Source organism: Aplysia californica, unplaced genomic scaffold (genome assembly GCF_000002075.1).
Source record: "Aplysia californica isolate F4 #8 unplaced genomic scaffold, AplCal3.0 scaffold00502, whole genome shotgun sequence".
Lineage (NCBI taxonomy): Eukaryota > Metazoa > Mollusca > Gastropoda > Aplysiida > Aplysiidae > Aplysia > Aplysia californica.
The window spans coordinates 495,447-522,650 of NW_004797772.1; the positions used below are offsets into that span (position 1 = coordinate 495,447).

Genomic DNA, 27,204 nt, shown 5'->3' on the forward strand with positions numbered 1-27,204 from the left:
AACAACAAAAAAACACAAAAAACAACAACAAACAAACAAAAACAACAACAACAATAATAACAACAACAACAACAACAACAACAATTAACAACAAAAAACCAACGCAAAACAAAACAAACAAAAACAAACGGGAAATCTGTGTCCTTTCTTAGAATCTGAATCGTTGGGTCCGAGTTCGTTGAATTTGAGTTCCACTGCATGAAAGTGAAAGATGCCATTACGAAATCACATATATATCTCATATCGCCCACTTCACCTCGCTCCCGGTGTAGCCTCCTGTAATTTTCTTTGTTTCGCTTCGCGCCTCCTTCACTTACCCGCTTTGTGGCAAAAAATAAAATAAATAAATAAATAAATTGTTTTAAAAAATATTTATAAATCATCGCTACTCTACGCAACGATGAATCGCTTCACATTCACTGTATTAGGTTCGCTAATGATATGTAACGATACAATTTTTTTTAGAGATTTAAAAAAATAAAATAATTAGTAACATTTGGAAAATTAAAAAAAAACAACACCCCTCCCAAAAAACAAAATAAAACAACAACAAACAAACAAAAAACAAAAACGGACGATCGTTTACAGCTACATCGTATAGCCCACAAATTAAACGAGTGGACGATGGATTAATTATTGGAGACTCGATCGAGAAATCCGGAGGATCGGGAGAAGGCCTAGGGAAAGGGCCATGATTTCAGGAGTCGCCTGATATTTTTTTGCATGATCTAGGTAATATTTCTGATCAAATACGCCACCACGGATGTATTCGATGATGAATGTGATTTTTAAAAATGTTATAGTTAAAATACAGTGAAAAAAAATCACCCTTTATTTTTCTCGTGTAACCATTGATGGATCAGATAGATAATAGATCTAGATCTAGTAAAAATGATTTTAAGAAACAAGATGCGGTAAAAATAACATTGAAATAAAAGAACCATCCTTCTGACGTGTGTTTTATCGATTTGACGTGTGTGTCTGCAGAGTCAATCACTGAAATGATGTGGAAAAAGAATGTATTGAAATAAAATCCCCCAAATCATCCTGGGTTCTTTGTTTTATATATTTGACTTGTGTCTGCACTTTTTGTAAGAAGAGGTCTGAAAATAAACTGTGATTTTATGGGGGGAAAAAACAACAAAGCACTCGGCATAAACTCAGATCTGGCCTCGGCTTTTGCGATCTCAAAATTAATGAAATTGAAGTCCGTAAAATGCCGTGCAACTCCTTACTATTCCAGGACCCTTTCCCATGTCCAACTAAAATCACCCAAAGAGATCCAAATTGGCAAAATAACTACCAACATGGCTACCGGAAGTTTAGTAGTGTAAATTTTCAACGCCGATGCTTGAGGATCGTTTATCAGTGCTAAAGGTAGGTGATGCATTGCGGAAATTAAAATCTCATATTTTTGCACCTAGATTCTATATTACATACTTCCTTTTTTCAGCTGGAAATAGTTAAACTGTGTTCTTAAACTCGAGCATCTTAGTCTAAGACATCAGTCTTAGTCTTAGTCTGAGTCTCGGCACTCTTATAATACAGTCAACCAAGTCTGTTATAGGTCTGCCCAAGACCAAGACAGTCAAGAGCGGTGAACGTACACAAGAACATGTGTCTTACAAGTATGAGTGAATTTGAGTGATACACATACACATGACACTCACAGACTAGATCTACACACCCACCATCTTGTCTTGAACTTGAACACGCACTACACTTCACACGCATGTGCAGGCTCTCTACCTACTCTCTGCATTTTACTTTTAAGTGACAGTACTGTCTTTAGGCTAATACGGGGTGCCCACTATGGCTGGATCGGGCCAATCGCCCGACTCGATTGCCTGAAACTGAAAACAAACACGTTTGTTTTTGAGGTGATCGAGTTGGGCGATCGGCCGATCCCAGCCGTAGTGGGCAGGGGTGTCTATTGCGTGTGGGAGGGGGCTGGGTTGGTTTGCTAGCCAGATTGAGGGTGCAAAGCTGTTATCGTGGCACAAGCTGGTCGTGCCTGACTCTTCCCCTGAAAACAACTCGTTAGCTTTCAGATTCAGGTGATCGACTCGACCTGACCTGATCCCATCCGCAATGATGGGCACCAAATATTACAGTACAGTCTTACGCTCAGTAGGTAGGCTAGATCTAGATTCTAGGTCTGTAATATTGTAGGGCCCTTTTCTTGTTCATATTTATCAGTTTTATTTTTCGACTACTCTAGATATCTAGATCTAGATCTACATGACATGAATATTGACTTACTTTATAATCATAATGTCTGTTACAAATTAATAATTGGTATTGTTTTGGCAACCTCTGTTCTCATGCCAGGTGAGAATAGCGCAGTTGTAGGTCTGTCAACTGGGGTGAGAGGACGAGCCTTTTTTTTGGACTCTTCTCATCTGGTGTGCGTTTACCGTGATACCGGGGGGCTCTCGTGGCCTAGAGGTTAAGGTGTTCGCCTCTCATTCAAAGGTCCCGGGTTCGAATCCGGGTAGCGACCAAAAAAATTTTCTTCTCTAATTTAGTCTCCTTTCACCTCCTTTCCTACTCTCTAGCAATGTTCTGTCGTCTGCTTTCGTGTCCTCTTTCTGCCCCCCACCCCTTCACCTCTTTTGCCCCCTCCTCTGGGCTCCTGATTCTTTCTGCAGCCTTTCTACTGCTACTCATTGGCTTCTTCTTACTGCTGTCTTTCAGCCACACCCCTGATCTTCTGGTAGGAAAGATCTACACCTAGCCTTCTCGGACAAGGGCAAAAAATCTCGGAGGTCCCGTGTGCAAGTTGTGCACGTTAAAGATCCCTTGGTGGTCTAAAACTGATAAGATTAAGAGTAGGCTTCGGCCGCCACCCGGGCAAAATTCAAAATTTCCTACCAGCTGAAAAAGTTTAGTGTGTCCCGCGCGCTCTTATGACCTTATGCAGTTGCGAGCGCCGTAAAACACTTACTAAAACAAACAAACAAAACCGTGATACCAGTGTAAACAAACGTTCCAGCGCTGTTGCTTTTCTTTTTCTGGAATGTTGAAGACAAAGTGTCATATTAAAACAAATAAATGGGTCACTGCCACTCAGCGTATGAGTCACACTTCTTACAGAAGTTCATGTTGACGTCCATTGTTATGGACTGGGTAAAGACGTTTTAGTTTCATCTCTTTTTATTTTAATTTGTGTGTGAGTTGAGGACAAGACTTATACTAATATTAAATAGTATAGAATTTATGACGTTTCACATGTCTTCCTTACCTGAAAATTTGTTACAACAGACTCATCAACTTAGGTAAACAGTGGGAGGGACTTATATATCAAGTGTTATTTGAGAAAATGTAAAGGCCGCGGCTGCGTTAGACATGTTATCATATGCTATAGAAAAAAACACAAGGGGGGAATGGAAAGTAGTCATATTTATATAGGTGGCCGTCATGTCAGGTTCGACTGTATTTGATGGTTCTTATTTGCACATATTTAGACTTTACCTAATTACGTAGTAATTTTATGCGCTTTAGACCTTGCCATCGGCAAAATGGGAACATGTTGTGAAACAATGCTCCCATCGTCATCATTACTCCAATGATGAAGAAACTGAAAAGCTTGGAAAGGAGGAATAAAGTAAGCTGTAAAGTAAAGGTTTATATGTTTTTATTTTTTTCTCCTAATTAAGAGCAAAAGATATGTCAGGGGAACCAGGGGGAAGTTGGGGGGGGGGGATGTGAGATGATTGATCAAAAGTTAGGTGGGGCTTAGCGGAGGATGAAAGTTTGAGAACTCAACTTCAGTACTTGACTGTCTTGCTTTTAGACTTGGAGTGTCCTCATTAACAGGCACAATTTGACAAGACATACACAAAGTTATGATTGTGCCTGACTGAGAGCCAGATAACCGCAGACTGACCAATATTGACTTGATGGACGGTATTTACGTTGTCAGTCACTGAATATTTTCATCAATAACCTTGTTCTTAGTTGTTTAAAAAAAAATATGTTGTCTTTTTTTTTGCCTACTTTTTTCATCAATAACCTTGGTCTTAGTTGTTTTTTTAAAAATATGTTTTTGTCTTTTCCCCCCTTTTTTAGAGACTCTAAGCCAAGTGTTCTGGTTGCTACACTTGTGTCAAGATGGATGTAAGTTTACTGCTATTGTGTAATATTTACTGATTCTCTTATCTTGCATTCTTAGCATGTGTTTTAAATGAATTAGATGAGTGAAAAACAGGTCAAAGAGTCACAAAGTATAATTTTTAATTAATCCAGACCCAGATGGTTATTTGATTGGATGAACAATCTCAACTCAAGCATTTATATTAAGAAATTGAGCACATCTCTTAGGTTCTGTTCAAATAGCAACGTGCCATGCTTATATTTATTTGTGTTTCCTTTCAAGTGTATCAAGACTTGCACTGAATTTTCCTTTTCAAACTGTTGTCTTGACTGCTAATAATTAATATGAGTGTGCATCAAGTTCTATCGCTGAATTGCTATAAAACATTTCTTGAATATGTTTAGGAAGTTGCTCAAAAAAAAAAGGGTGGTACCTCTGAAGTCTTAGTTAATGGACCGAGGCTCATATAAATAATCGTGGCTAAGGTGATTCAAGGGTGTCATTGGTAGGTCCTACTACTTGACTTTCTCTCTGTTGTTTCTGTCTGTCTATTTTACTTTTCCCTTAGCTCTGAATGATTGCTATTGTGTTGATGTGCTTCTATTTACTCAAACAAACAGGTTATCAATCTGCAATGTCAGTGATACTTCTTTTCGACATTGGTAAATGAGAGGTTTCCTAGAGCAAGACACATTTTGCAGAAGAAAATATGGCACTTCATTTCAGTACATCTATCAACAATGCTGTAAAGCTATTTCAGTTTAAACTGTGATGCTATACACGACAATAGACTTTTATATGTGTACGTCACTGTAAATGAAAACTCCTCATACGGGTCTGTAAAGTTTTATTTTTTTTTTAGTTGGCAAAATGTTGCGATTGTTGCTGATTCTGCTGAAGCACTGCTGTCCTCTTGTTATAAATTTAGAAATTTGAAAAATGCTTTATTCAGCTACTTAGATTTGTACCTATGCTTTGAAGTTACTTTAGGGGGCCCTAAAGAAACATTTTTTTCCTCTTTTTTACAGGGGGGACCTGACAATCCAGGTTCTAGGGTATGTTTCCTTTTTTTTTAAACCTCTCAATGATCAAATATTTAATCTTCTCTGTAACTTTTCTTAATTAAAAAAAAAATGTGTTCATAACTGTTACTGATGAAAAAAATCACAGGATTTTTACTTATTTTGGACAGAGAATAGAATTCTTTCTTTTTGAAAATTGAAATATAATGTATACCATGTTTGAATACCTGAAATCATGGCAGTATGTTGATAGGCTGAAAATATTTTAAACTATTTGACTGTCTTGTCTGTGCCCCAGCTCTTTTCTTCTAAGTGGTGAAGTCTTCCTTATTCTTTGCTTTTCTCTTTTAGCTTATTGTGTCCTATATTTAAAATAAGGTTCCAGAATGTATCTGTTGTAAAAACTCTACCACATAAGTTTTCAGGTGCTTTTGATGCCCCATGGATCTGATGGTCTTGTTAATTTGCTTCACGTGTATGACTTGATAGTTCAAGGCATGCCTTCATTCTTTGTTAATCCTGCTTGTTATATTTTGCCTGTCTTGCTTTTTCCTTTCACTGAATGATTGTTATTACTTCAATAAACTTCTCTTTTACTCATGGCTCAAAACCCTGTCCCGTAACAGACCCCAAAAAACTGCAGATATTCCCCTTAACTCTCGTTCATTCTACGTCAATAACAAAAGTCCTATCTCTTTAGCGAGACGATGACCACCCCCCTTGGCAGCAGATGTCAATGCAACGGGATCAGGGGGAGGGTGGCATGCAAGGACAACAGGATATCAGTGAGGACCTCATGATGAAAGTTCGGCAGCACCAGCAGTTGCTGGATATGGAGAAGAAAAGGGAAGCTCAGCAGAAGGTGAAATATGTCTTTATTGTTCGTCTCTTTTTTAGGGGGGGGGGGGGGGGCACAAGACCAGGAAAAATGATTCCGTTCATTATTCATTTTTATGTTTGTTGTACTTTTAATGTAAAATTTTGAGAGAGTAGCGTGAACGAAAACGAATTTTAACTTTTTTTTTGGTCATTTTTTTCACAGAGGAATTTGTATCTTTGAACATACGGTAAAAGATTATTTCAATCCACTTTTTTGTACAGATTATAATAACTTGGAATTTCTTATTTTATCAACATCTAAAAATTCACAAACTGCCTGGTTAATAACAGCAATCACTGAACTCAAATGTTTTTGAAGGGATTCTACAGGAAACTGAATTACTTGTATGCAAGTTGTAATTGTTTTTTCGTGTTGTGGCTATTGTCTGTAACATGAAACTATTTGCAACAGGGTTTTACATTGCACTACAAAGTTCAATTCCCCCATGGCAAACATTATGTCTTGTGTCTCCTGCTTTATACCAGAATAAATCCCTTATTGCCTGAGATGACCGTGAGTGGCAGGGTAAAAAAAAAAAGCAGTTAGCCTCATAAATTATCTTAATCTTTCTGTTCTCATTTTTCTTTACTTAAGTAGTATAAGTTTAAGGCCAAGGCTTTGGTCTTCTTTCAAAATGACGTTTTAGTAGATTTGTGTCTTGTAGGATGTTATAATTCCCAAATGACAAGGAAATAACCATCTCTTCTGGTTTGCTTTCAGCTGATGGAGCAGCAGCAGTTGGCAATGTTGGAGGCGCAAAGGAATGAGCAGCAGAGGATTCTGCCCCCTGGCTCAGGTATCTTGTTGTTCATGATCAATTTTTTTCTTTGATGGCAATAATCGCAGGTGTCTGAAAATGGTGTTTTGGAGTGTTCTGTTTTTTCAATGAAAGTATACAAAGTCTGTTAGCCAGCATTTTTTATACAAGGAGTTTTGTATTTTCACTCTATATCTCAAATTAGATGTTTTTTCTGTTATTTTTATATAAATTTTATGAAGAATAGAAATGCAGTTGGCGGGGGGGGGAGAGCTCTCGTGGTCTATAGGTTGCGGTGTTCGTCTCTCATTCAATATGTCACAGGTTCGAATGGGCATAGGGAGGGAAAATTTTCTTCTTTAACATTTTCTGCTTTCACATCCTATCCTGCTCTCTGACAATGTTCTATCATCTGCTTTTGTCTTCACTTTCTGCCCCCACCACTTCACCTTCTTTTCCCCCTCCTCTGGGCTCCTGACTCTTTCTGCAGCCTCTGCTTCTCCTTGACTCCTTCTTACTGCTGTCTTTCAGCCACACCCTTGATCTTATAGTAGGTAAGATCTACTCCTAGGCCTCTTGGACTAGTTGTGCACGTTAAAGATCCCTTGGTGGTCCAAAATTGATAAAAGAAGGCTTCGGCCACCACTCGGGCAAAATTCAAATTTCCTACCCACTGAAAATATTTGGTATGTCTTGGGTGCTCATATGACCTTATGAAGTTGCAAGCGCCGCAAAACACTTAAACTGGAAATCAATTCAAAAAAAGAAATGCCGTCCTCATAATGTGGAGCAGATGGATGGAAGACGCCACTGGTTCATCATTCTTCTTTATTTTTTGTCTGTTGTCTCTATTAGTTTGGTTTTTGGCCTGCAGTAAGTCAAGTGATAGGGAAAACTTTGTTTCTTTACTCAAACGATTATGGCATTTTGGATGTTTTTTTATCGACAGGTCAGTCCTTAGCACCTGCAGGACTGCCGACCACTCCGTCCATCAGAAGCTCCGGCGTGAGCATGGTTTCTGCCCCCCTCAGACCCCCTGGCATGGGGAATCAGCCTCCACAGGGGTCTATGCCCAACCAGCAACAACAAATGATGCAAGGTAAATGGACCTGCATTTTGGAAATCCTTATAGAATTCTCTGTGGCTAGACATGAAATGTGGGGCTTGAAGACCTGAAAAATATGGACATTTAAAAAATTAATTGTGAAACTTGACTACAATGGTGATGACACAGGATTCGAAGTGGAACCTCCCATGGGTGCATTTTTGGAACTAGTGTGGTAGAAAATCTTACATGCAGATGTCTTCAGATGTCTAGGTTTTACAGCGTTTTTTTTTTTAATGTTGAAAGTGATTAGTCTGATGATTGAACTCGGTTAAGAAAACATATGCTTCAACCACAACCATGATGTCTTATATTCCAAGTGGCTGGTTTTCCTCGTCCAGAATTTGCTTTCATTCTCAAAATACTTATGACCAACTGAGGTGGTTCTTGGTTGGTTTCAGTGTTTACATTGTTATCACCTGATATTTAGTTTGCTGATGTGCTGGGTTTTGAGACCTCTCACTACCGAGTGTGAGCTCAGAAGGGTCTGGTACTCTAATGTGACTGTTGATGCTGCCAATGATATCATTTGATTGTGAAAAGTAAGTTGCCATGGGAATAATGTAATGTTTGTCAGCTGCTTTTGATCTGTAAACTACAAACTTTATCTGTCCTAAAGAGGTTTGGGGTTTGATTCCAAATGAAGTCTGGCTAGTTTTCTTCTGCTTTCTTTGAACATGTACTATAGGATCGGTGTCGTGACAAGGGACAAAGTGTTTGGCCATTGAATGGGCAAACCTTGTGTTAAGTATTGCATGCATTGATTTTTCACCTCAAGTAATGTTTTGTTTTTTATTTTATAAATACAGGTGGCCCTCCTCCTCTGATGGGCCAACAGAATCCCCAAGGTGGGCCACCAGGATCTCAAGGTGGCCCCCCACCACCCCCTCACATATTGCAAGGAGGGCCCCAACACATGGGCCAGGGTGGACCCCCAAGACCCTTGCAGCAGATGGGTGACCGCCCTCCCATGCAGCAAGGAGGACCCCAGATGCCTCAGGGTGGCCCGCCAATGTCCCAGGGTGGGCCCATGATGTCTCAGGGGGGACCTCCAAGGCAGCAGGGTGGGCCCCAGATGTCGCAAGGTGGCCCTCAAATGTCCCAGGGTGGGCCACCCATGCAGCAAGGTGGACCCCCCATGCAGCAAGGCGGCCCGCCACGACAGATGCAGCAGATGGGAGACCGGCCCCCCATGGCCCAGGGAGGGCCTCAAATGTCGCAGGGTGGCCCACAGCGACCCATGCAGCAGATGGGGGACCGGCCTCCCATGTCGTCGCAAGGTGGCCCTCACATGCCCCCAGGCGGCCCGCAGATGTCGCAGGGTGGCCCCCCGATGTCCCAGGGGGGACCTCTCATGCAGCAGGGCGGGCCGCCTCAGATGTCTCAAGGTGGGCCGCCTCAGATGTCTCAAGGTGGGCCCCGTGGGATGCAGCAAGGTGGGCCACCTCACATGCAGCAGGGTGGGCCCCCTCAGATGCCTCAGGGAGGCCCCCGCGGAATGCAGCAAGGGGGGCCCCCGATGTCCCAAAGTGGGCCGCACGGCCCGCAGGGAGGACCTCCGGGCGGGCCCCCGATGTCGCAGGGAGGTCGGCCGATGCCCCACGGGGGACCGCCCATGTCCCAGCAGCACTCTGATCGTCCCCACCCCCACCCACCACCTCTTATGAGTCAGAACATGCGGCCACCGGGCCCTAACAAAGATGGGATGGGCCCCCCACCGCTTGGACCTCCGTCTGATGGTGGACCCAGGCCCAGGATGGCGCGGACTCCCTACAATGGTCCCAGCATTCCTCCTAATGTTGTGCCAAAGCCTGGTGTAAGTGTGTATACTCAACTTTATTGTTTTCTTCCTTTCAGAAAAGGGAAATGAAAAAAAGCTAAAAGTAAAAAATGGTTTTGTCATCTTGGGTGTTAGATTAGCTGTTTTGCTGTTGTTGTTGTTTTTCAGAGTTATATTGCACACCTCATAGTTTCATTTTGCTACCTTAGAATTACAAAGTTCTATCTGACATTTTTGGCTGTTTTGAGTTACTAAGACCATGAGGTCAGACACCAAATGTTCTATCTGCTCTTTCAAAATCGTAAGATTATTTAGAGTAGTTATCAAGATATTCAACGAATTGCATAAAAAAAACTTGGCATGTTGTGAAATTCCAAACTTTTGATGTAAAATTTCTCAAAACTAGGTACTGAACAGATAGAACTTTGTAATTCTATGGTAACGATTTACCTCTGCTTTGTATGATTTACCTCTGCTTTGTATATTTCACTTGAGGCTGTTTATTTTGGTGGGTTTTTTTCAATATGGTGATCTAAGCCATATCTTACTACTTATGGAATTCAGTATGGTTTTGGACTAGCTGAAGGAAAGTGATCAATCTCTTTTTCAAGCTGTTTATGAAATAACTAGATCTTTAGGAATGAGAACAGATTTGGGAAACTTCTGTCCTGAGCTTGTCATGAGTTTTCTCGTCCCCCCGCGTTCCCCTCCCACCCCCACCCCTTTTCCCCTTTTCTCCACACCAATATTGAATTCTTATAAAGTAACCTTTTCTGTTTCTTTTATTGTGTGCAGGGCCCGCCCCCATCTCAAGGTCCTAAGGAAATGCGACTGCCGCAAGCCCTGGAGAAGATGCTGGAGTTCAAGTCTCTAAGAGAAAGTGAAATTGGGGCTGAACTTGATGGGGAGAAAGAAGATGAAGGTGCGTACTTATGTGTTTTTCTTCATGGTGTGCCTACACTTGAGGGAGGTCAGGTAATTGAAATATCATGCCACTGTAAGGATTGAAAATCAGGGTATACATAAAGCTTACTGATAGTAGTTGCAATTGTAATTTTAGTGAGTGTCTTTAGGGTTTTAGGTTTATTGAAATGCATTGCGGTTTCTACATTTTCCAGAGATGATTTCCCAACTTTTTAAAATCAAACATGTGTAAAGTTATGTAAAAAAGATTCGATGTCATGGTTTTGAATTGCTAATAATTCTGTGTTGGGTGTTTTAAATGTGTCAGGATTTAAGTGAAATTGCCTAATTATTTTGTGTCGTGCTTGGTTTGTAATGATAATGACATTTTGCTTTGCTAATTCAGTCTAATCTGCTCAAGAAATAATGAAAGGGACTTATGCATTATGTGTCCATCCATATTACATTTTTTTTGTTTTTGTTTCATCGTTATATTCCTGTTCTCTGAAAATTTTGTCCAGGAAATGAAAGCTTGAGTATTTTACCTCTTCCAAGTATTCTTTTTGTCCATGTGTACCAGTAGCATGGAACCGACAGGACTTGTTTACTCACGTTGTGTCTAAATGCTATCTGCCCATGTTTTTTCTCTTGATCTTTATTCTGTGTCTTTCATTTTTTTTCCAGATGAGCAAGGCAGTGATGATGAGAAAAGGGGCACTAATGAGAATGATAAAGACGAAGTGAACGAAGAAGATGAAAATGAAGATGAGGAAGTTGGAACAATTTCAAAAGATCAGTCAAAAGAGGTAATTGCTTCTGTGTTACTTCTAGTTCTAAAGCACATAGAGTATGCTGTAGGGTATGGATATGGGTTATATAAATGCTTTTATTATGGTTATTTTCTTTCTTTTTCCTTTCTCTTCAGACATTTTACTCTACTGGTCTGCTGTTATGTGCGTTATTTTGTTATGCAGATTTAGTGATTGTCTTCTTTTAATAGCAAAGGTTTGTCGGCAAAATTTTAATTACTTTATGAGCAATACATACTGTGCTGGTGATTATATCAAATTGATATGTACTGTAGCTTGCTTAATGTCTTTTGGGTATTTACCACATTTAGTGTGTAAGGGACCCCCTGGGGCGGTGCTACTGACTGAAGTGTCTTTAGGCCATTCCCAAAGGGGGGGCATTAGCTTGTTATGCACAGTAGAATTGTAAATGGGCTGATTCACCAATGTCATGCTCATAACTCTACCTGAGCTGCAACAAGGAACTGCTGCTTTTTCTTTCTTAATCGTTCCTATCGTCATTTTTCCTCTACTTCTTTTGTATGTTTGTCACACTCTTGTGACCCGCTATTTCCAGGGTGCCTTGATAGTGGAAGCAGACTTTGTGCTGTTGGTGCTAGAGAGGTGAGCAGAGTAAGTCTGATTCCCTGTAAGGACTTCTCTGTTGACATCCGCCCCTTTGCGCTCATATTACCTTATGTAGTTGCAAGTGCTGTAAAACCTCTACTAAAACTATAACTAAGTGTGTCGGGGCAACATTTTGTCTACAACCCATTGCTTTCACATGGCCATAGTTATGGATTTTACTTCCCCTTAGCAGCAGACTTATTTTAAAAATGGGAGGGAAGGGGTTTAAAGTTCTGTTATAACATCATGTTCATTCAGGAGCCTTCATTAAAGATGATTTTTATTGTTTTGAGAACTTTGTACAAAATTGTTAGACCATTTTCTGTCTCAATTTTTTAAACTAACTTTTGAGATTGCCACGCTACCAGAATAAGAGACTGCTCATAGAAATAGTTTTCTGTTTAAGATTTACCAAGAATGATGTGGGGGGTTCTTCTTACTGTTACCAAAGATGCTGCACAGACTTGGAAAGTTGTGGAATGAGTGTGAAGAAACACAGAGCTTCAAATAAGCTTTTGTTATTCTTTTACCGAGAAGCCTTTGCATTGGTTGGAGGCGGAATCTTGATCACATTCCTTTTTTTTCTTCCAGACCAAAAATAAACGAAAGAAGAAGAAAAAGAAGAAGGCGAGGAGGAACAGGTTTGAACAACAGAAGAAACCCAAGAAGAAAGATAAGAAAAGCAAAGCATCCGATGTTGTGGTCGAGTGAGTTGAGACAAAACTTTCCTGTGTGTATCATTTTGTTGGTGGACGCTCCTAATCATATGGTTCTCAAGATTTTTTTTCCCCTGTTGGTTCGACCTTTTGTTTCTCACTCTCTTAAATTTTGGTTATTTTTCTGTGTAAGGTTTGCACTGTTGATGTGACTGTTCTTATTGTGCTGTCTGACTGTATGCAGGAGCTGGACCACCATTGCTGTTTTTTAATTATGTTTTACATTATAATTATCTGCAATTTTCTTTGATACCGGAAATGAATTGTATGAGGAAGGTCAGAATGAGTAATTATAATACTAAATAGAGTCTTTTTGTCAGATGTTCATCTTTGTTCAAGTTATAAAATTATTCGTTCTTCTTAGCTATGTTGTTTTAGGGTTTTAGGTTCAAAGCTCATATTATGGTAACACTTGAGCTGTGTAGTGAGGGAAACACAATAGTTTTTTCCCGCTGCTCTTAGGGGAAGCTGTAATAATAGTGTTGTTTCCATCCTCCTACCTTGGGCAGGTACATCCAAGAACAGCCAGAGCTGGACCCGACTGACCCGAATTATCACACTTTTGCCAGGATATTTGAAGCTTTCAAGGTAAGACACAGATTTAATAATCTGCAGGTATCTATCTGCACTGAGGCATGCTGTTTTTCTCTTCTGCTTAAGAGCCTGGCTTGATACCTAGGTCTCACAGTCATAGTCAGTCGTCTGTTGATGATTTTTTTCTTCTGGTTCTTCACTCACCAGATCCCACAGTAAATGAGATTTGGCTCAAAGTCTTTTTGGATGTGGATTAAACATTTGGTCGTTTGGAGGTTGCTCAAGTTAAAAAAACAATTGTGCAGTATGCAGTGAAAGATACAAGACCTACTGGAGCTGCCTGCTGGGATAAAATTCAGAATGAGTCGTTTTACAAGAAGGAAAATACCCAACTGTGTTTAAATAATTTATAATTTGTTACTTTTGAATACACTGGAAATGGTAGGAAAGTAGGCCATATCAGTTGAAAAATTATTTCACTGAGGATGTTTTAAACTACAGGTTACTTGATGACATGTTATGTGGCATTGGTAGCCAAGTGGTAAGGCTGCTGGGCTCTAATTGTGAGGTCGTGGGTCCGTGAGGTTTGAGCCGGAGGCCGACGTTGTGTCCCTGGGATGGACACTTTACTCGAATTTTCCTCGCCACATCCAGGTGTGAATGATTATCTGACCATAGACAGTGAGAGATCTTGTCAGTATAATATTTTAGCACCTGTAAAATGGCAGCTTGAACTGTATGCTTTCCAAAAAATTGAAATTGTTTCAGAATGCTTTCAGGCCTGCTTGGGTTATGATATAGATTGTAAAGACTTGCTGTTGAGTGGGAATTTGCACTAGACAAATGCTATCTATCATCATAATTAATGTGCCATCATCACAGTGAGTTCAGCCAAAAAAAATGTCTGTTTTGGAGATGGAGAGGAGAAATGAAATTTTTTATTTATTCAGCTCTTATGAACAGGAAGTAAAAAACTTATGAGTTGGTATCATGTACCGGTTTTATGATTGACTTAATGAAACAATGTATTATAATCCCTCTCTCTTGTTTCTTGCTCTTTTTTGTAGATCACTGAACCAGAAAAACCGAAGGAAGTAAAAGTAGAGGAGGCCGAAGAAGTCAAGCCGAAAGAAGAACCCCCAATGAAAGTCAAGGGGCTGTTGGATGATGATGATGACGATGACGACGATGTGAGCAAATTGTGACTTTTTATCTTTGGCCGCTATATTAGTTTTACTTAAGATTTCACTTTGCATGATGTGTAGCTTTTCTGCTTTGGCATAGTTGTTGGGCAAAAGTATGTTTTCCGGACCAGTTTATGGTACATTTCTACCTTTTACTGGCAACGAAGTTTTATGCTTTCTTATGCACTTTCTATTCAATGTGGAAATGAATAATGAGAGTGAGATGATAAATTCTGCAAAATGGCTGGGTCTTTGTATGGCAGTGTTGATGTGTTTGTATTTTTTTTCTTCTCCTTCACAGTTAATGGCAAATGATGATGATGGCCCAAAAATTTCCAAGAAGAAACTTAAAAAGCTGACGAGGTTGACAGTTGCTCAACTTAAACAGGTAATATTTCCATCTCTTTTTTTTTCAGTACCTGAGAGTAGCTTTGACTTCGTTTAAAAGTAATAGTTTGTTGTACAACTGTTTAGACGAAGTTCCTGAAGGCATATTTTAAAGATTTTTAATTATGTTACTTTTTCTTGAGAGCTCTCTATCCTTGTGATACTCTTTGAATTTCTTTTTGTTTGATTAACATTTAGGCACTTGGTTCTTGAAGCCAACTCAAAAGTATTAAGCTCTTGTAAATCCACAAGCTGTCTCAATTCAGCCTTCATGTTTGCAAAATCCAGATTACACCTCTTCACAGTATCCCCTGAACTTGTTAACTGAAAATGATGTGTCAATATTATAGTTTCTTGTGCTTTTGAAAAGGAAGAGATACTATGTACAACTTTTTTTTTTTAATTTGATATTTTGCACGCAAAGCAAGGTCAGCATTATTATCAAAAGTCTGGAAAGCAAGCAACATCTCACTGCGCACCAAGATTCGACTTTAACTCCAACTGTGCTCCTCTATGGCTGCGAAACTTGGAAGACAACAAAGACAGTACTGAATGAAGTCCAGACTTTCATAAACAGATGTATGAGGAGTATTCTAAGAATTAAGTGGCAGGATAGAATTTAAAAATGAAGAGCTGTGGGAAAGGACAGGACAAAAGTGATATAGAAGTAGAAATAGGACTGAGAAAGTGGCGATGGATGGGACACACCTTCAGAAAGCCCAGCGGAAACATCGCAGGGCAGTCGCTGCAGTGGAACCCACAGGGAGCACGAGGCAGGGGTAGGCCACTGGAAACATGGAGGAGATGCTTGGAAAGGGACATGAGAGAGATGAAGCTCAATTGGAATGAGCTTGGAAGAATGGCTCAGGACAGAGAAAATGGAAGGAGCTTGTATGTGGCCTCTATCCTGCCAGGGGTGAAAGACATTGATAATGATGCTGATTTTGAACGCCCCCTTCCCTCCTCATTGAAGTCTAAATAGGATTTATTTTCTTTGTGCTCTTTTCAAACTTTCATCAAAATTGTAAATTATAGCTTGTTTTGATTAGGAGGCATTCATTTAAACCTGATACCTTTTACTTTCATCCCCAGCTGGTGACCAGACCTGATGTGGTTGAGATGCATGATGTCACGGCCAGAGATCCCAGGTTGTTGGTGCATTTAAAGGTGAGCAGTCCATCTAGTTTAGCTTAGCGGTCTGTATAATAGTTGCTGATCCTTTGAGAATGGCATATATTGCTGCTATCGTGAGAAAAAGGTTTAACTTTAATTTTTTTACTCAGCCTGTAAAGAAGGGTATGGCGGAGTTACTTCTCTTTCTTTTTGCAGCAGCTATATTGCTTTTTAGAAAGGCAAGGGCAGCGTATTTTCTATCTTGCCAGAATGACATGTGACCATATCAGTTCCACTGCACTTTCATAGTGTCCAGTTGATTGTCTTTAGATCTAGCAGGGGAACATGGTTATGGAGAATTTAATCCTTTTCAGTATGATCACAAACATTTTGAAGTGCTTCTGTCTTGTGGTTTAGTAAGGTATTATTGGAGTATTGGAAATGGTTTAACTGGGTAGGTCTCGGTGTCTGCATGTTTTATGAGGGGGGTATTGTAAAGATTCTTGTCGAGTGGTGTTAGTCTTGGTGTGCTTGTCAAGTGATTGTGTGTGAGAGAAGACGAAGCTATTTTGATGTAGCTGTGGTAAATTTTCTCTCTACTTATCTCCGCTGTTGAAGGAAAAATAACTACATCCTCATTTTTTTAAAAAATTCACTCTACAATAGGTCGTTATTCATTAAAAAGAAGTGTTGGATGAGAAATAAAGCATGTTTCTTGATTTTTTCACATTTTTGTTAAGATAGCCTTTAACCACTTCAGTGGCTTTTTGATGTAGGCTACCTCGTAGGTCATGGAATTGCACAATTTTTCACTTCTTGTCGTACCAGGGAATGCGGAACGCTGTGTATTAAAAGGGTTAATGCTTACTTAAGTTTTTATTGGGATTCAGAAGTAAAGGTGATTTACTTATTTTTCTTCTTTTGAACAGGCTACCAGAAATTCGGTGCCGGTGCCACGTCACTGGTGCTACAAACGAAAGTACCTGCAGGGTAAAAGAGGTATAGAGAAGACACCGTTTGAACTTCCAGACTTCATCAAAGCCACAGGTATTGAGGAAATGAGAGCAGCTCTGCAGGAGAAGGTAATTTTGGAATAAACGTTATCGCTTACTGTTGTTTAAAAGAGAAAGTAGTATTTTTCAGTTTTCAGTAGCTTTAAATGGCTGATTATGGGAATCCACTTGAAGGTCCCGACTATTTTACTGTTCCTTTGTTGTTGCTATTCATGTGCCTTACTCTGTTGTAGTACTGAGTGACCAAAATTTAGGACAATGTTTAGCTACTTTACTTTTAAGAAAAGGTCACCTGATTAAAAGTTTATTTTGGGTCATCAACCGAAATGGAATTAACAGTTTGCTGGTTTTTCTATGAAAAGCTGTGAAGCATGATGACTAATATTCATGTCTGTTTGTCGTCGGCGGGTGCTCTGGTGTGGTTTGCTCCTTCTTTCCTATCAAACATCTATCGTCCTTATCTCCCCTTCTTTTTTAAAAATGTTTGTTACTCTCTTGTAACACCTCTAATCTTCTGGTGCTCATATGACCTTATGCAGTTGCGAGCGCCTTAAAACCTCTACTAAAACTAAAACTAATTCATGTCTTTTTGTTTTCGTTTTCCAGGAAGACCAGAAGACACTCAAGTCCAAAATGAGGGAAAAAGTGCGGCCCAAGATGGGAAAGATTGACATCGACTACCAGAAACTTCACGACGCTTTCTTCAGGTTTCAGACCAAACCCAAAATGACTGTCCATGGAGATTTGTACTATGAGGTATTGGCAAACTTGGAGAAAAAATTTGTTCTGTTTTTTTTTATACCAGCATCTTCACATCTTATTCTATGCATTGTTTTTGTGTTGTTGTTTTTGTCCTGTAAATGATAGTCATTTTAAAGTTGGATTATTTTGTTTGGGTCTAATCTATCAAAAGAAACATAGAATATTATTTGTGTTCAGATATCTCATTTGGTCATTAAGAGCTAGCTTCGTGAATTTTTTCTCTTTCTTTTTTTAAGGACTTTTTTGTATTTGTCTTATCATCAAAGTGTTTTGGTTTGTTTCACTGCCTGTTTTTGGTGGATTTATTGCAGTTGTGTGTGTAGTCTTCACTTTCAGTATATTTATTGCCAGCTGTCTCACCTCAATTTTTCTGTGTATTTTCAGGCTAAGGAATTTGAAACAAAACTACGGGAGAAGAAGCCTGGCAACTTGAGTGACGACTTGAAAATGGCTCTGGGGATGCCAGTTGGCAGTGTAAGTTTGTTGCAACCTCATATATATCTGTGAGAATTTTGTCTCCTTATTTCTCCTGACTATCATGATGATTTCACTCTTTTGACTGACACTTTTGTTTTTTGTCCTCCTGTAGATGTAGACTTTGTGAGCCATGTGTTGGGTTGTTAAGTGTAGTTTCTGATAAAGCTAACCATTGGGAGTTCTTTGGCTAGATGTGTGGGTGAATGGCGGGTGCTCTGGTGGAGTTTTCTCTTTCTTCCCGATCAAACATCTATTGTCCTTAACTCCCCATCTTCTTTTTTTTTTGTATGTTACTGTTTACTCTCTTGTAACACCCCTAATTTTCAGCACTTATATCACTTATTTGTTTTAGAAGTGCTTTAAAATTAACTAAAACTAGAAACTTAAGATTAGGAGGTAGAGGTATTGAGGAATCATTGACTAAGGGTGTAAGACCAAGTCACAATTGGGTGATATTCATTGCACTATTTGCTGTTTTTATCTGAAAGACTTAACTCAAAGAAATGTTGATGTGACTTAGAAAAAATAAAGCCGAGAATGAATCATTTGCGAAAAATTCACTTGCTCCTGTTCTGATCAACTTTGCTTTTTTAATTTCTCTAATTGTATAAGGACTAGATAAAAGAAGGAAGGGATGGAGTTCCATAAAGTTTACCTTAAATATATTTAAGAGTTCTGAACTTGGAATGCTAATCTTATTATTGGTCACTGATCAAGCAATATATTTTGATTCCATTGTTTCTCCAGAACTCTGAGAAAGTTCCTCCACCATGGTTGATTGCCATGCAGCGGTACGGGCCACCCCCGTCATACCCCAACCTCAAGGTGGCTGGTCTTAATGCTCCCATTCCTGAGGTAAGTCCTTTGAAGCTTGTGCACATCTATACCTTTTTTTGTCCCGTCAAAAAGGTAAATGTTTATTTTGTTCATTTATTTTATAGTCATGAGTTTCAGCTGCAGTCGAACCTGCTCTAATGGCCACCTGTGTAAGACAATACTTCCCAATTTCCCCTTTTGCATTCTTATACCATTATAATGGGTGGCTGTCTTGGACACTGTCGACTGTATTTCACTTTTTTATGACCTGCTTTTTGTGTCTAGAAGAGTTTGAAGCTCTCACAATAAAGAGTCCTCACTTTATTTTCAGTTTTCTGTATTTGCCTCCGAGAAAGGAGTGTAAATTTATCAATATGCTTTCCGACATATAAATGGTAAGGGTAGATAATATTTGTAAGAAGTTAAGTACCTTCGTGACAGCGACCAATCTTCGGTGCTAACTGTCCTGAGTTTCCCTGGACTCCCAGGTCTAGCAGTCAGATGGTGGAGAGTCTTAAACACATACGCTATACCAAACCAGTTCCGCCCGGTGTAATTTTGTTTGTTTCTGTGTAGTCTATTGTTACAACATTGTTTGTTCCTGATTGGGTTTTGAAAAATTTGGCATGCTTGTACATAACAGGTTCTTTCCACTTTCAGCCCCATGTCATTAGTTTGTGTTTCTAGTTTCTGAAGGAACATGGATTGTGTTTTTCCACTTTGGTGTGGCCATAGTGTTATATGACGTTTGCTTTGTAGGGACAAAAGAAAGATGTGGTCCGTGTGCAAAAATTGTCAAGAGTAGGCTTCGGCTGCCACTCGGGCAAAATTCATAATTTCCTTCCACCTGAAAATGTGTCCCATGTGCTCATATGACCTTATACAGTTGCGAGCGCAGTAAAACACCAAAAAAAAAAAAAAAGGTGTTGCTTATTTTCTGACAGGGCTGTATGTTTGGCTACCATGCCGGAGGCTGGGGAAAACCGCCGGTGGATGAACATGGGAAGCCTTTGTATGGAGACGTATTTGGAACGCAGAATGCTGATTATAAGGTATGTGCTTCTGTGGATATGGTATAGACTTAGCAGCAGTTTGAACCCTGTGTCATTGTTTATTCTTTCTGTACCAGTCCATGGTATATCTTTTATATTTTTTTATCTTTCCCCACAAAACAGAACTTTTTTTTTTCTTCCTAAATAAGTAGACCCATTCTGTGTATTTATGTTTTATGCAGAACACCGTATTTCTGTACTTTTATTTTTGTCCAGGTTTTTAGCATAAAGCACGATTGCATTTGAGGACCAGAAGAGACTAGTGCCGGGCTTGGCTTCTCTCCCCAACTCCACATTCCACATGTTGTATCGATAACACACTGCCCTGTCACAATTGTTGGACCCTTCCCCTCAGGGCATTGAGAAAAGTTACAGACGGGACTTTCATTTAATGTCCATCTGTGATAGAACAAGTTTTTAGACATGAAAATCCACAAAGCAACCCAAGTTGCACTCCACATCAAATGATTGTAAGATATCTCAAGTTGACCATGTTGTCCCAATTTTAGATCAGGAACTGAGTGACATTATTGTGGGTTTTTTTTTTAGGGAGGCAGTGTTTTGAATTTTGAAGCAATGTACTTTTATGAATAAAAAATTAGGAAAATAAGCTTTCAAATCACAACAAACATGATAGGTCCATTTTTTTGTTAACTACCAGAGTTCACAGTGTGTTATTTTTTCTCCAGAAGACATATTTCCTGGACTTGATCGTTGAAGGGTACCTCGAAAAATAGCACCCAGAACTTTTTTTCTTTACTTGCACTTTGTGTCATGAGTTCTCAGATAGAAAAATTGATGAAAGAAAATATGGATTCAAATTTCATAGAAAGTCAATATTTCATGGCTTTTGTATTATCCCAGTCAATGGCTGGACTTGTTCAACCTGGTTTGCCGGGCGGTCACGCTTATAGAAGCATGTGGTATGAACATAGCAAAGTATGGTGACACGATTGTATGTATGTGGTGTATCTATTGTTAAATGGGTATTTATTTAGCTATGTCTTCTGACTTGTAGAGATGGTTGGTTGGCTGTCTGATGTGGTCTGGTATACTACTTCTACTATTTTCCCCATTTGTATATGTCCTAATCTTACTGTAGGCTTCATTTCAGCTTGTTCTTGTCACTGTTGATTGTGAAAGCTTTCAAGTCCACATTTTAGAATATAATGTTGTAGCAATTCACTCTTTGAATTAAGTCAAGTTGATGCTGGACATTTTGTAATCTGTTTGCTTTCCTCATTTCAGGCTGAGGTTGAGGAAGACGAAATAGACAGGACAGTGTGGGGTGAGCTGGAGTCTGAGTCAGAATCAGAGGAGGAATCAGAAGAGGAAGAAGAGGAGGATGAGAAGGATGAGACGGGCCTGATTACTCCAGCGGAAGGGTGAGTGTCAATGATGTCCATGTATGGTAGATTTGGGGTTTTTTTTTTTTCTCAGTTAAAACAAAGTTGTTGTCTCAGGTGTTCGTCGTTTTTTGTTTTTTGTTTTCTCCGTGGACAGCTCATTGCTATTGTTTTACTAACATTTTTCATACACATCTTTTAAAGAATTTTTTTTTAAATGTTGATAATAAAAGTAAAATTATTTTCTTTACATTTCATGTTTTGCAAGTTGAAAATGTTCCAAATTTGACGATTGTATGCTATCAATCATAAAAATCATACCAATTTGACCCAACAATATTGTTATAGCTGATATGATGCACATGGGAATAGTAATGAGGGAAAATGGATGAGTGGTAGTCTACTCATTGAGTGGGTAATTGTAATTTTATAGGTGCAATGCCCTTGCAAACTAAACTTATTTAAGAGGCGGGACCTCCTAATTTAACTTCCATCACCGATAGTACTAAGCCACATTCACTTGAGAAAATTAGTATAAATGCCTTTCCCAAGCACACAACACTGGATGGAGCGGAGCCTCAAAGCCCCCAAACCTATAATCTCACAATTATGAGTCCTGTAGCTTAACCACTAGACTACCGACACCACTGAGTCATTGAATATGCTGTTGTTGTTATCAGTCCAACAACAGGTGGGCTTTCGTCCTTCTGTCCAATACCATGTAGTGATATGTGCAGGTTTGGTGCATTTACAGTAACGTTCTAAAGAGTGTGTTGTTAATGTTGTTATCAATCAAACAATAGATGGATTTTTGTCTTTGCAGAGTGTGTTTGTCAGTGTTATGGCTTGGAGTCATTGAGTAAAACCAGATGAAGAGCACATGGGAAAAATGGGCATAGTCATAAATTGGAAATTGTGAAGGTGTCAATTTTAAATGCTTGTGGACTCGTATAACTTCATTATTGTTTGACTGGTGGTTTATTGTTATTCTTGTTGAATGGGAAATCAAACAACAATGATCAACCAACAGTTGAACAGAAATACAGTTATGAGTCAACAAGCGTTTAAAATTGATACCCTCATGATTTTTAGTTTGTTGCTATGCCTGTTTGTCCCCTGTGCTCTTCAGATGTTATTTTTTATTTTTGCTGTTGACAAGGTGGTTGGCGGGTGCTCTGGTGTGGTTTGCTTCTTCTTTCCTATCAAACATCTTCTTTTTTATGTTTGTTACTCTCTTGTAACACCTCTAAATTTTCTGGCGCTCATATGACCTTATGCAGTTGCGCGCACCGTAAAACCTCTACTAAAATTTTTTTTAAACCCCAAACTATTGACGTCTTTTGTGTCCCCCCCCTTCTCACAGCCTGATGACGCCGGGCGGCATCTCCTCCGTTCCCGTGGGCATGGAGACTCCGGACCAGATCGAGCTGCGTAAGCGTCGTATCGAGGATGCCATGGACCAAGGAGGAGACACGCCGGCTCTCTACCAGGTGTTGCCGGAGAAGAAGGCGGCCCCGGTGGGCGGGGCTATGATGGGGTCGGCGCACGTCTACGATATGACGGGGGTGAGTAGTGGTCTTTTTTTCACTTTCTATTGTCTGTGGAAACTTGTCATGAACAGGGATCAAAGTAAAACAAAAAACTTTTATAGATTTCTGGGATGGAGTAGAGAGAGAGGAGTTGGGGTGTGTAGTTACGGAAGAAACAGAAAATACTTTTGATTGAAAGAATTGGAAGTAAAAATTGCTAGATACAGTTTAACGGAAACCCATTTGTAGGAGATTAGATGTTTTTTTTTCTTTCTAACATGCTATGGTTTCACTTTTTAAGGTTAAATGTTAAACCTTTGTGAAGAAAGATTTCCCTTCCCTCTTATAGCTGGGGATGGCTTTTTCAGGCCTGTTGTGTTACAGGCACTTTGGGCTCTTACAGTTGTATGTCTATCTCTATTTATGCAGTTATTCCCCTTCCCTTGCAAACTCTTCCTGGTAAGTGTTGCAATTAATGGTTCAAGAACCAAAAGAGTTGAAAGTGAATCAATTTAGGGTTGGCTTTTCTTTCCCCAATGGCAGTGCAAGTGTTTGCACTGGTGTAATTATTATAATAATTCTATGAATCTAGCGCCTCAGAACCTGGTGACTGCATGCTGTCAATTTCTTTCTCCCAATGTAAGATCAGTGGAATCTGTCCAGATGACCACCCTTTGTCAGGGAGAAAAGTGGTTATCTTAGACAAGTCCTCTTGGACAGTGTCATTATAATATTTTTTTAAATGCAAGGGAGGGGTGGGCGGTGTTTGTTTGTACAGGTGACTCTTTAACAGGTGTTTGTTACAGTAGGTTCGTTTCTGGTCGTTAGGTGCTCTGGTGTGGTTTGCTCCTTCTTTCGTATCAAACAGCTATCACCTTTATATCTCTCCTCCTTTATTTTTTAAATTTCTTGTTACACCTCTAATCTTTATTGCTTATATCATCTTATTGTGTTTTTTAAGTGCTGTTAAACTATTAGGCCTACTTACCTAAAGAGTAGCTTCAGTGTATGATTTCTTCTGGGTTTTTTTCATTCGCCCCCCCAGGTCAACGCACCGAAGAAGCCTGGAGACAAAGTATCGACAGAGGCGGTCGAGGTGTCCTTGAACCCCGAGGAGCTTGACCTCGACACTGCGGCCATGCAGGCCAAGTACGAGCAGACGGTGCGTGAGCAGCAGTCACAGCTGGAGAAAGAGGACCTCAGTGATATGGTGGCAGCTCATGCAGCTAAACAGAGGGTGAGTCGGGCCGTTTCTCGGGGCTTTGGCTTTCTTTCTTTTGTAAATGCAGGATTTCCACAAAGTCTAGACACAAAGGAAATTTCTTAAATTATAATCAACGGCAGCGTTTAGTTGTTGCATCGGTCGGTTTCATGTGAATCTTGTCAAGTGCATCAACGTTTGTTGCGTAAATGGTTTAAATCATTTATTTGTATATGTTATTTGTTAATAGGCCTATTCTAAGTGAATAAAATGTTGTTGAACATTTTACGTATATTTCCTGAAATATACATTCTGCAAATGTGTCCAGACTTCAGGGACATCTTGTATTATACGTGCACCATCCTTTGACACAATACTGGTCAGACAAGACACAGTGTGCTTTGACCATGCTTGGTAAGGTTGTGGAATACATACCATAGATGGTTGTGCCTTAGTAGGCCTACTCCTCACGGTGTGATGGTTGAGACCAAAAGGTTTGGAGAGATTTTTCCTACTACCGTACTAGTGTCCTCATTTTTTAAATGCGTTTTACAGATAATTTGTTTGAGAGTGCCACTGGCAGGACCTACTTCTTTACTTTCCTTCGTCCGACTCTATTCCTTTTTTCCTGTGCTAATTGACCGTCATTGTGTCAGGGTGCTTCTTTGCACTTGTTGTGGGTGAATGGTAAGTGCTGTGGTGTGGTTTGCTCCTTCTTTCCTTTTATCATCTCTCATTCTTATTTCTCCTTCTTCTTTTTTGTGTTTATTACTCTCTAGCAACACCTCTAACCTTTGGCACTTAGTAAAACTCTTATTATAACTAAAATAATCTCCACTCTTCTAATTTGAAATAAATTCTATTGTGTCTCGGAAGTAAATTACATCTTTTTGGAATGTGGATAATGGTACAGGGAAAGTAAGGTGGTGGGTACTGCTTCATTGCTGCAGATGGAAAATATGAATCAGAAGTCAATTTTTATTCCTGGTTCTGCTCCATAATTTTCCGTAGAGAGGGGAGGTTATTTGTTTTATTTGTTCCCATCTTTCATGTGACAGTGGTGTGTAATGGCCATTTCTGTCTACGGTGAAGAAATAAAGATTTGTTTGTGGGTGGTTCGGGGGTGCTCTGTGTGTGGTTTGCTTCTTCTTTCCTATCAAACATCTATCGTCCTTATCTCTCCTCCTTCTTTTTTGTGTTTTTTACTCTCTTGTAACACCTCTAATGTTCGGCACTTATTTGACCGTATTATGTTGCAAGTGCCGTAAAACACTAAAACTGAAACTAAAGATTTGTTTTCTTGTTTTGTTTGTCCACAGAAACGCAAGAAGGCTCAACAAGACACCGGGAAAGGAGCAAAGAAATATAAAGACTTCAAGTTTTAATTCCATTGGTTTCACTGTTTCATCTCATAATGTATGTCTGGATGAGTTTATGGATGATGCTGTTTTCTTGTTAGAAGTGTTCGGAGGGTTGTGTGGGGGTTTTGTTCAGTTTGATCTGTTGGTAAAGGGGTTGCGCCGTAGGGTTCTATGTCAGAGGTTGGTCACTGTGGTGCCGTGGGTGTCAGAGGGTGCTTTAGAGGCTTTCTGTATTGCTTACTCTTTAATGGGAAGGAGTAAGACGGGGTGGCCTCTGCATTCTGTTGTTGTTGGTACAGATTGTTAAACTACTGTCCAGTCCTTTTATAACAGCCTCTGTTATAACAGGAACTTGGATATGACTGATAAATCAAATCTCCGTTTTTTTCCTCCATAAGAGCAAGTAATGTGAACTTGGCTATAACAGGGTTCTATTTGCGCAGACTCAAATATATATGATCCGTCAAATTATTAGAATTTATCTCTATCAAGACATTTCGCCTGTTTATATGATCGTTGCCTAAACACAAACTTTCAAACACATACACCCCGCCCCAAATAGTGATGGGGTCACAGATCGATTCATCTCAGTGTTAGCAAAACAGCCCACTAGGAAAGGATCTGGGGTAATCAAATATATATATTATGTATAGTAAGCTCAAGGTGCAATAGTATTGGTAGTTTCCCTTGATAATAGTTTTAACAGGACTCGCTTATAAGAGGGAAAAACTGGCGGTCCTGTCTGTCCTGTTATATCCGAGTTTGACTGTAGATAATTTTTTCTCTCTCTGTTGAATAGTGAAAAGTTTGGATGGCGGGTGATCTTATGTCCGCTTTGTAGGTGTTGATGAAAGGTAGCCTACTTGAGGTTGGTCTTTTCCCCTTTCCTATATCCTGTAGTATTTCTGTACCCCATTCCCTGCCACCCCAGTCACTCACACTGTGGAAAGATTTAATGTGTTTGTTTAACTTTTCTAAATATTTTAATGTAGGAAATTGAGAACAATGTAGCAGTGATCGCACTGCTGTCAATGTACAGAAGGTGTCATTAGTTGACGAATGAGACCATGCTTGTCTGCCTGGGGATGTCTTGTCTCATTGTTGGACGTGCAGATAGGTCTGAGTTCTCTACTTTCTAAATAGCATGAAGTAGGCCTATGTCCGATAGGATCTAAGACATATTAACTGTCCTTGGTCTGGAAAATAAAACAAGTGCTGTACTTCTGTTTTGGTCATTTAATTAATATTAATAATTTCCCGTTCTTCCATGAGGATGGATTCCTTTCTTTGGGGTGTGGGTGGTTGGCGGATGCTCTGGTGTGGTTGTCCTGATCTCTCCTCGTTCTGTTTTATGTTTGTTACTCTCTTGTAACACTTCTAATCTTCCGCACTTATATGACAAAATTGTGTTGTTAGTGCCGTAAAACTCTTACTAAAACTAAAACTTTCTTTAAGGTGGTGATTTTTACAGTTCAAGTCATTTCAGAATCTCCCTAGCTATGATTATGTATCAAAGATCAGTCATTCTCCCTCATGCTCACTTTTTATTGGTTCTCATGTTGGTTGTTTTTTTTTGGTCATGGTCAACAGCACATTGTCTGTGTGTTTTTTGTTCCCCTGTCAGCCCTCATTGTGTACAACAGTCGGTGTTCGTGTGTCCGTGAATTCAGACAGGAACTTCAGATTATGACGAACATTGTGACAAGTTATGGATCCAGTTGTTTTTTAAAGAAATAAAGATAATGGTTGTCTGTA

At 39.6% G+C, this 27,204-nt stretch overlaps 1 protein-coding gene across 2 annotated transcripts; it reads left to right on the plus strand.

Annotated features, from left to right (window-relative positions):
- Positions 1-1,281: 1,281 nt before the first annotated feature.
- LOC101851821 (splicing factor 3B subunit 2) lies at positions 1,282-27,204 on the plus strand. 2 transcript variants are annotated; one of them, XM_005105943.2, is made up of 23 exons: positions 1,282-1,377; positions 4,072-4,119; positions 5,125-5,151; positions 5,819-5,980; positions 6,719-6,794; positions 7,705-7,854; positions 8,670-9,676; positions 10,436-10,562; positions 11,228-11,349; positions 12,550-12,665; positions 13,184-13,262; positions 14,276-14,398; positions 14,694-14,780; positions 15,872-15,946; positions 16,822-16,974; positions 17,512-17,661; positions 18,052-18,141; positions 18,892-18,999; positions 19,905-20,012; positions 21,261-21,397; positions 22,722-22,923; positions 23,933-24,124; positions 25,408-27,204. In XM_005105943.2, exons 2-23 carry the CDS (start codon positions 4,114-4,116, stop codon positions 25,471-25,473), a joined length of 3,363 nt encoding a protein of 1,120 aa, XP_005106000.1. In that variant the 5' UTR covers positions 1,282-1,377; positions 4,072-4,113; the 3' UTR covers positions 25,474-27,204. The 2 variants fall into 2 exon arrangements, with proteins under 2 accessions (XP_005106000.1, XP_005106001.1); XM_005105944.2 differs by lacking the exon at positions 5,125-5,151.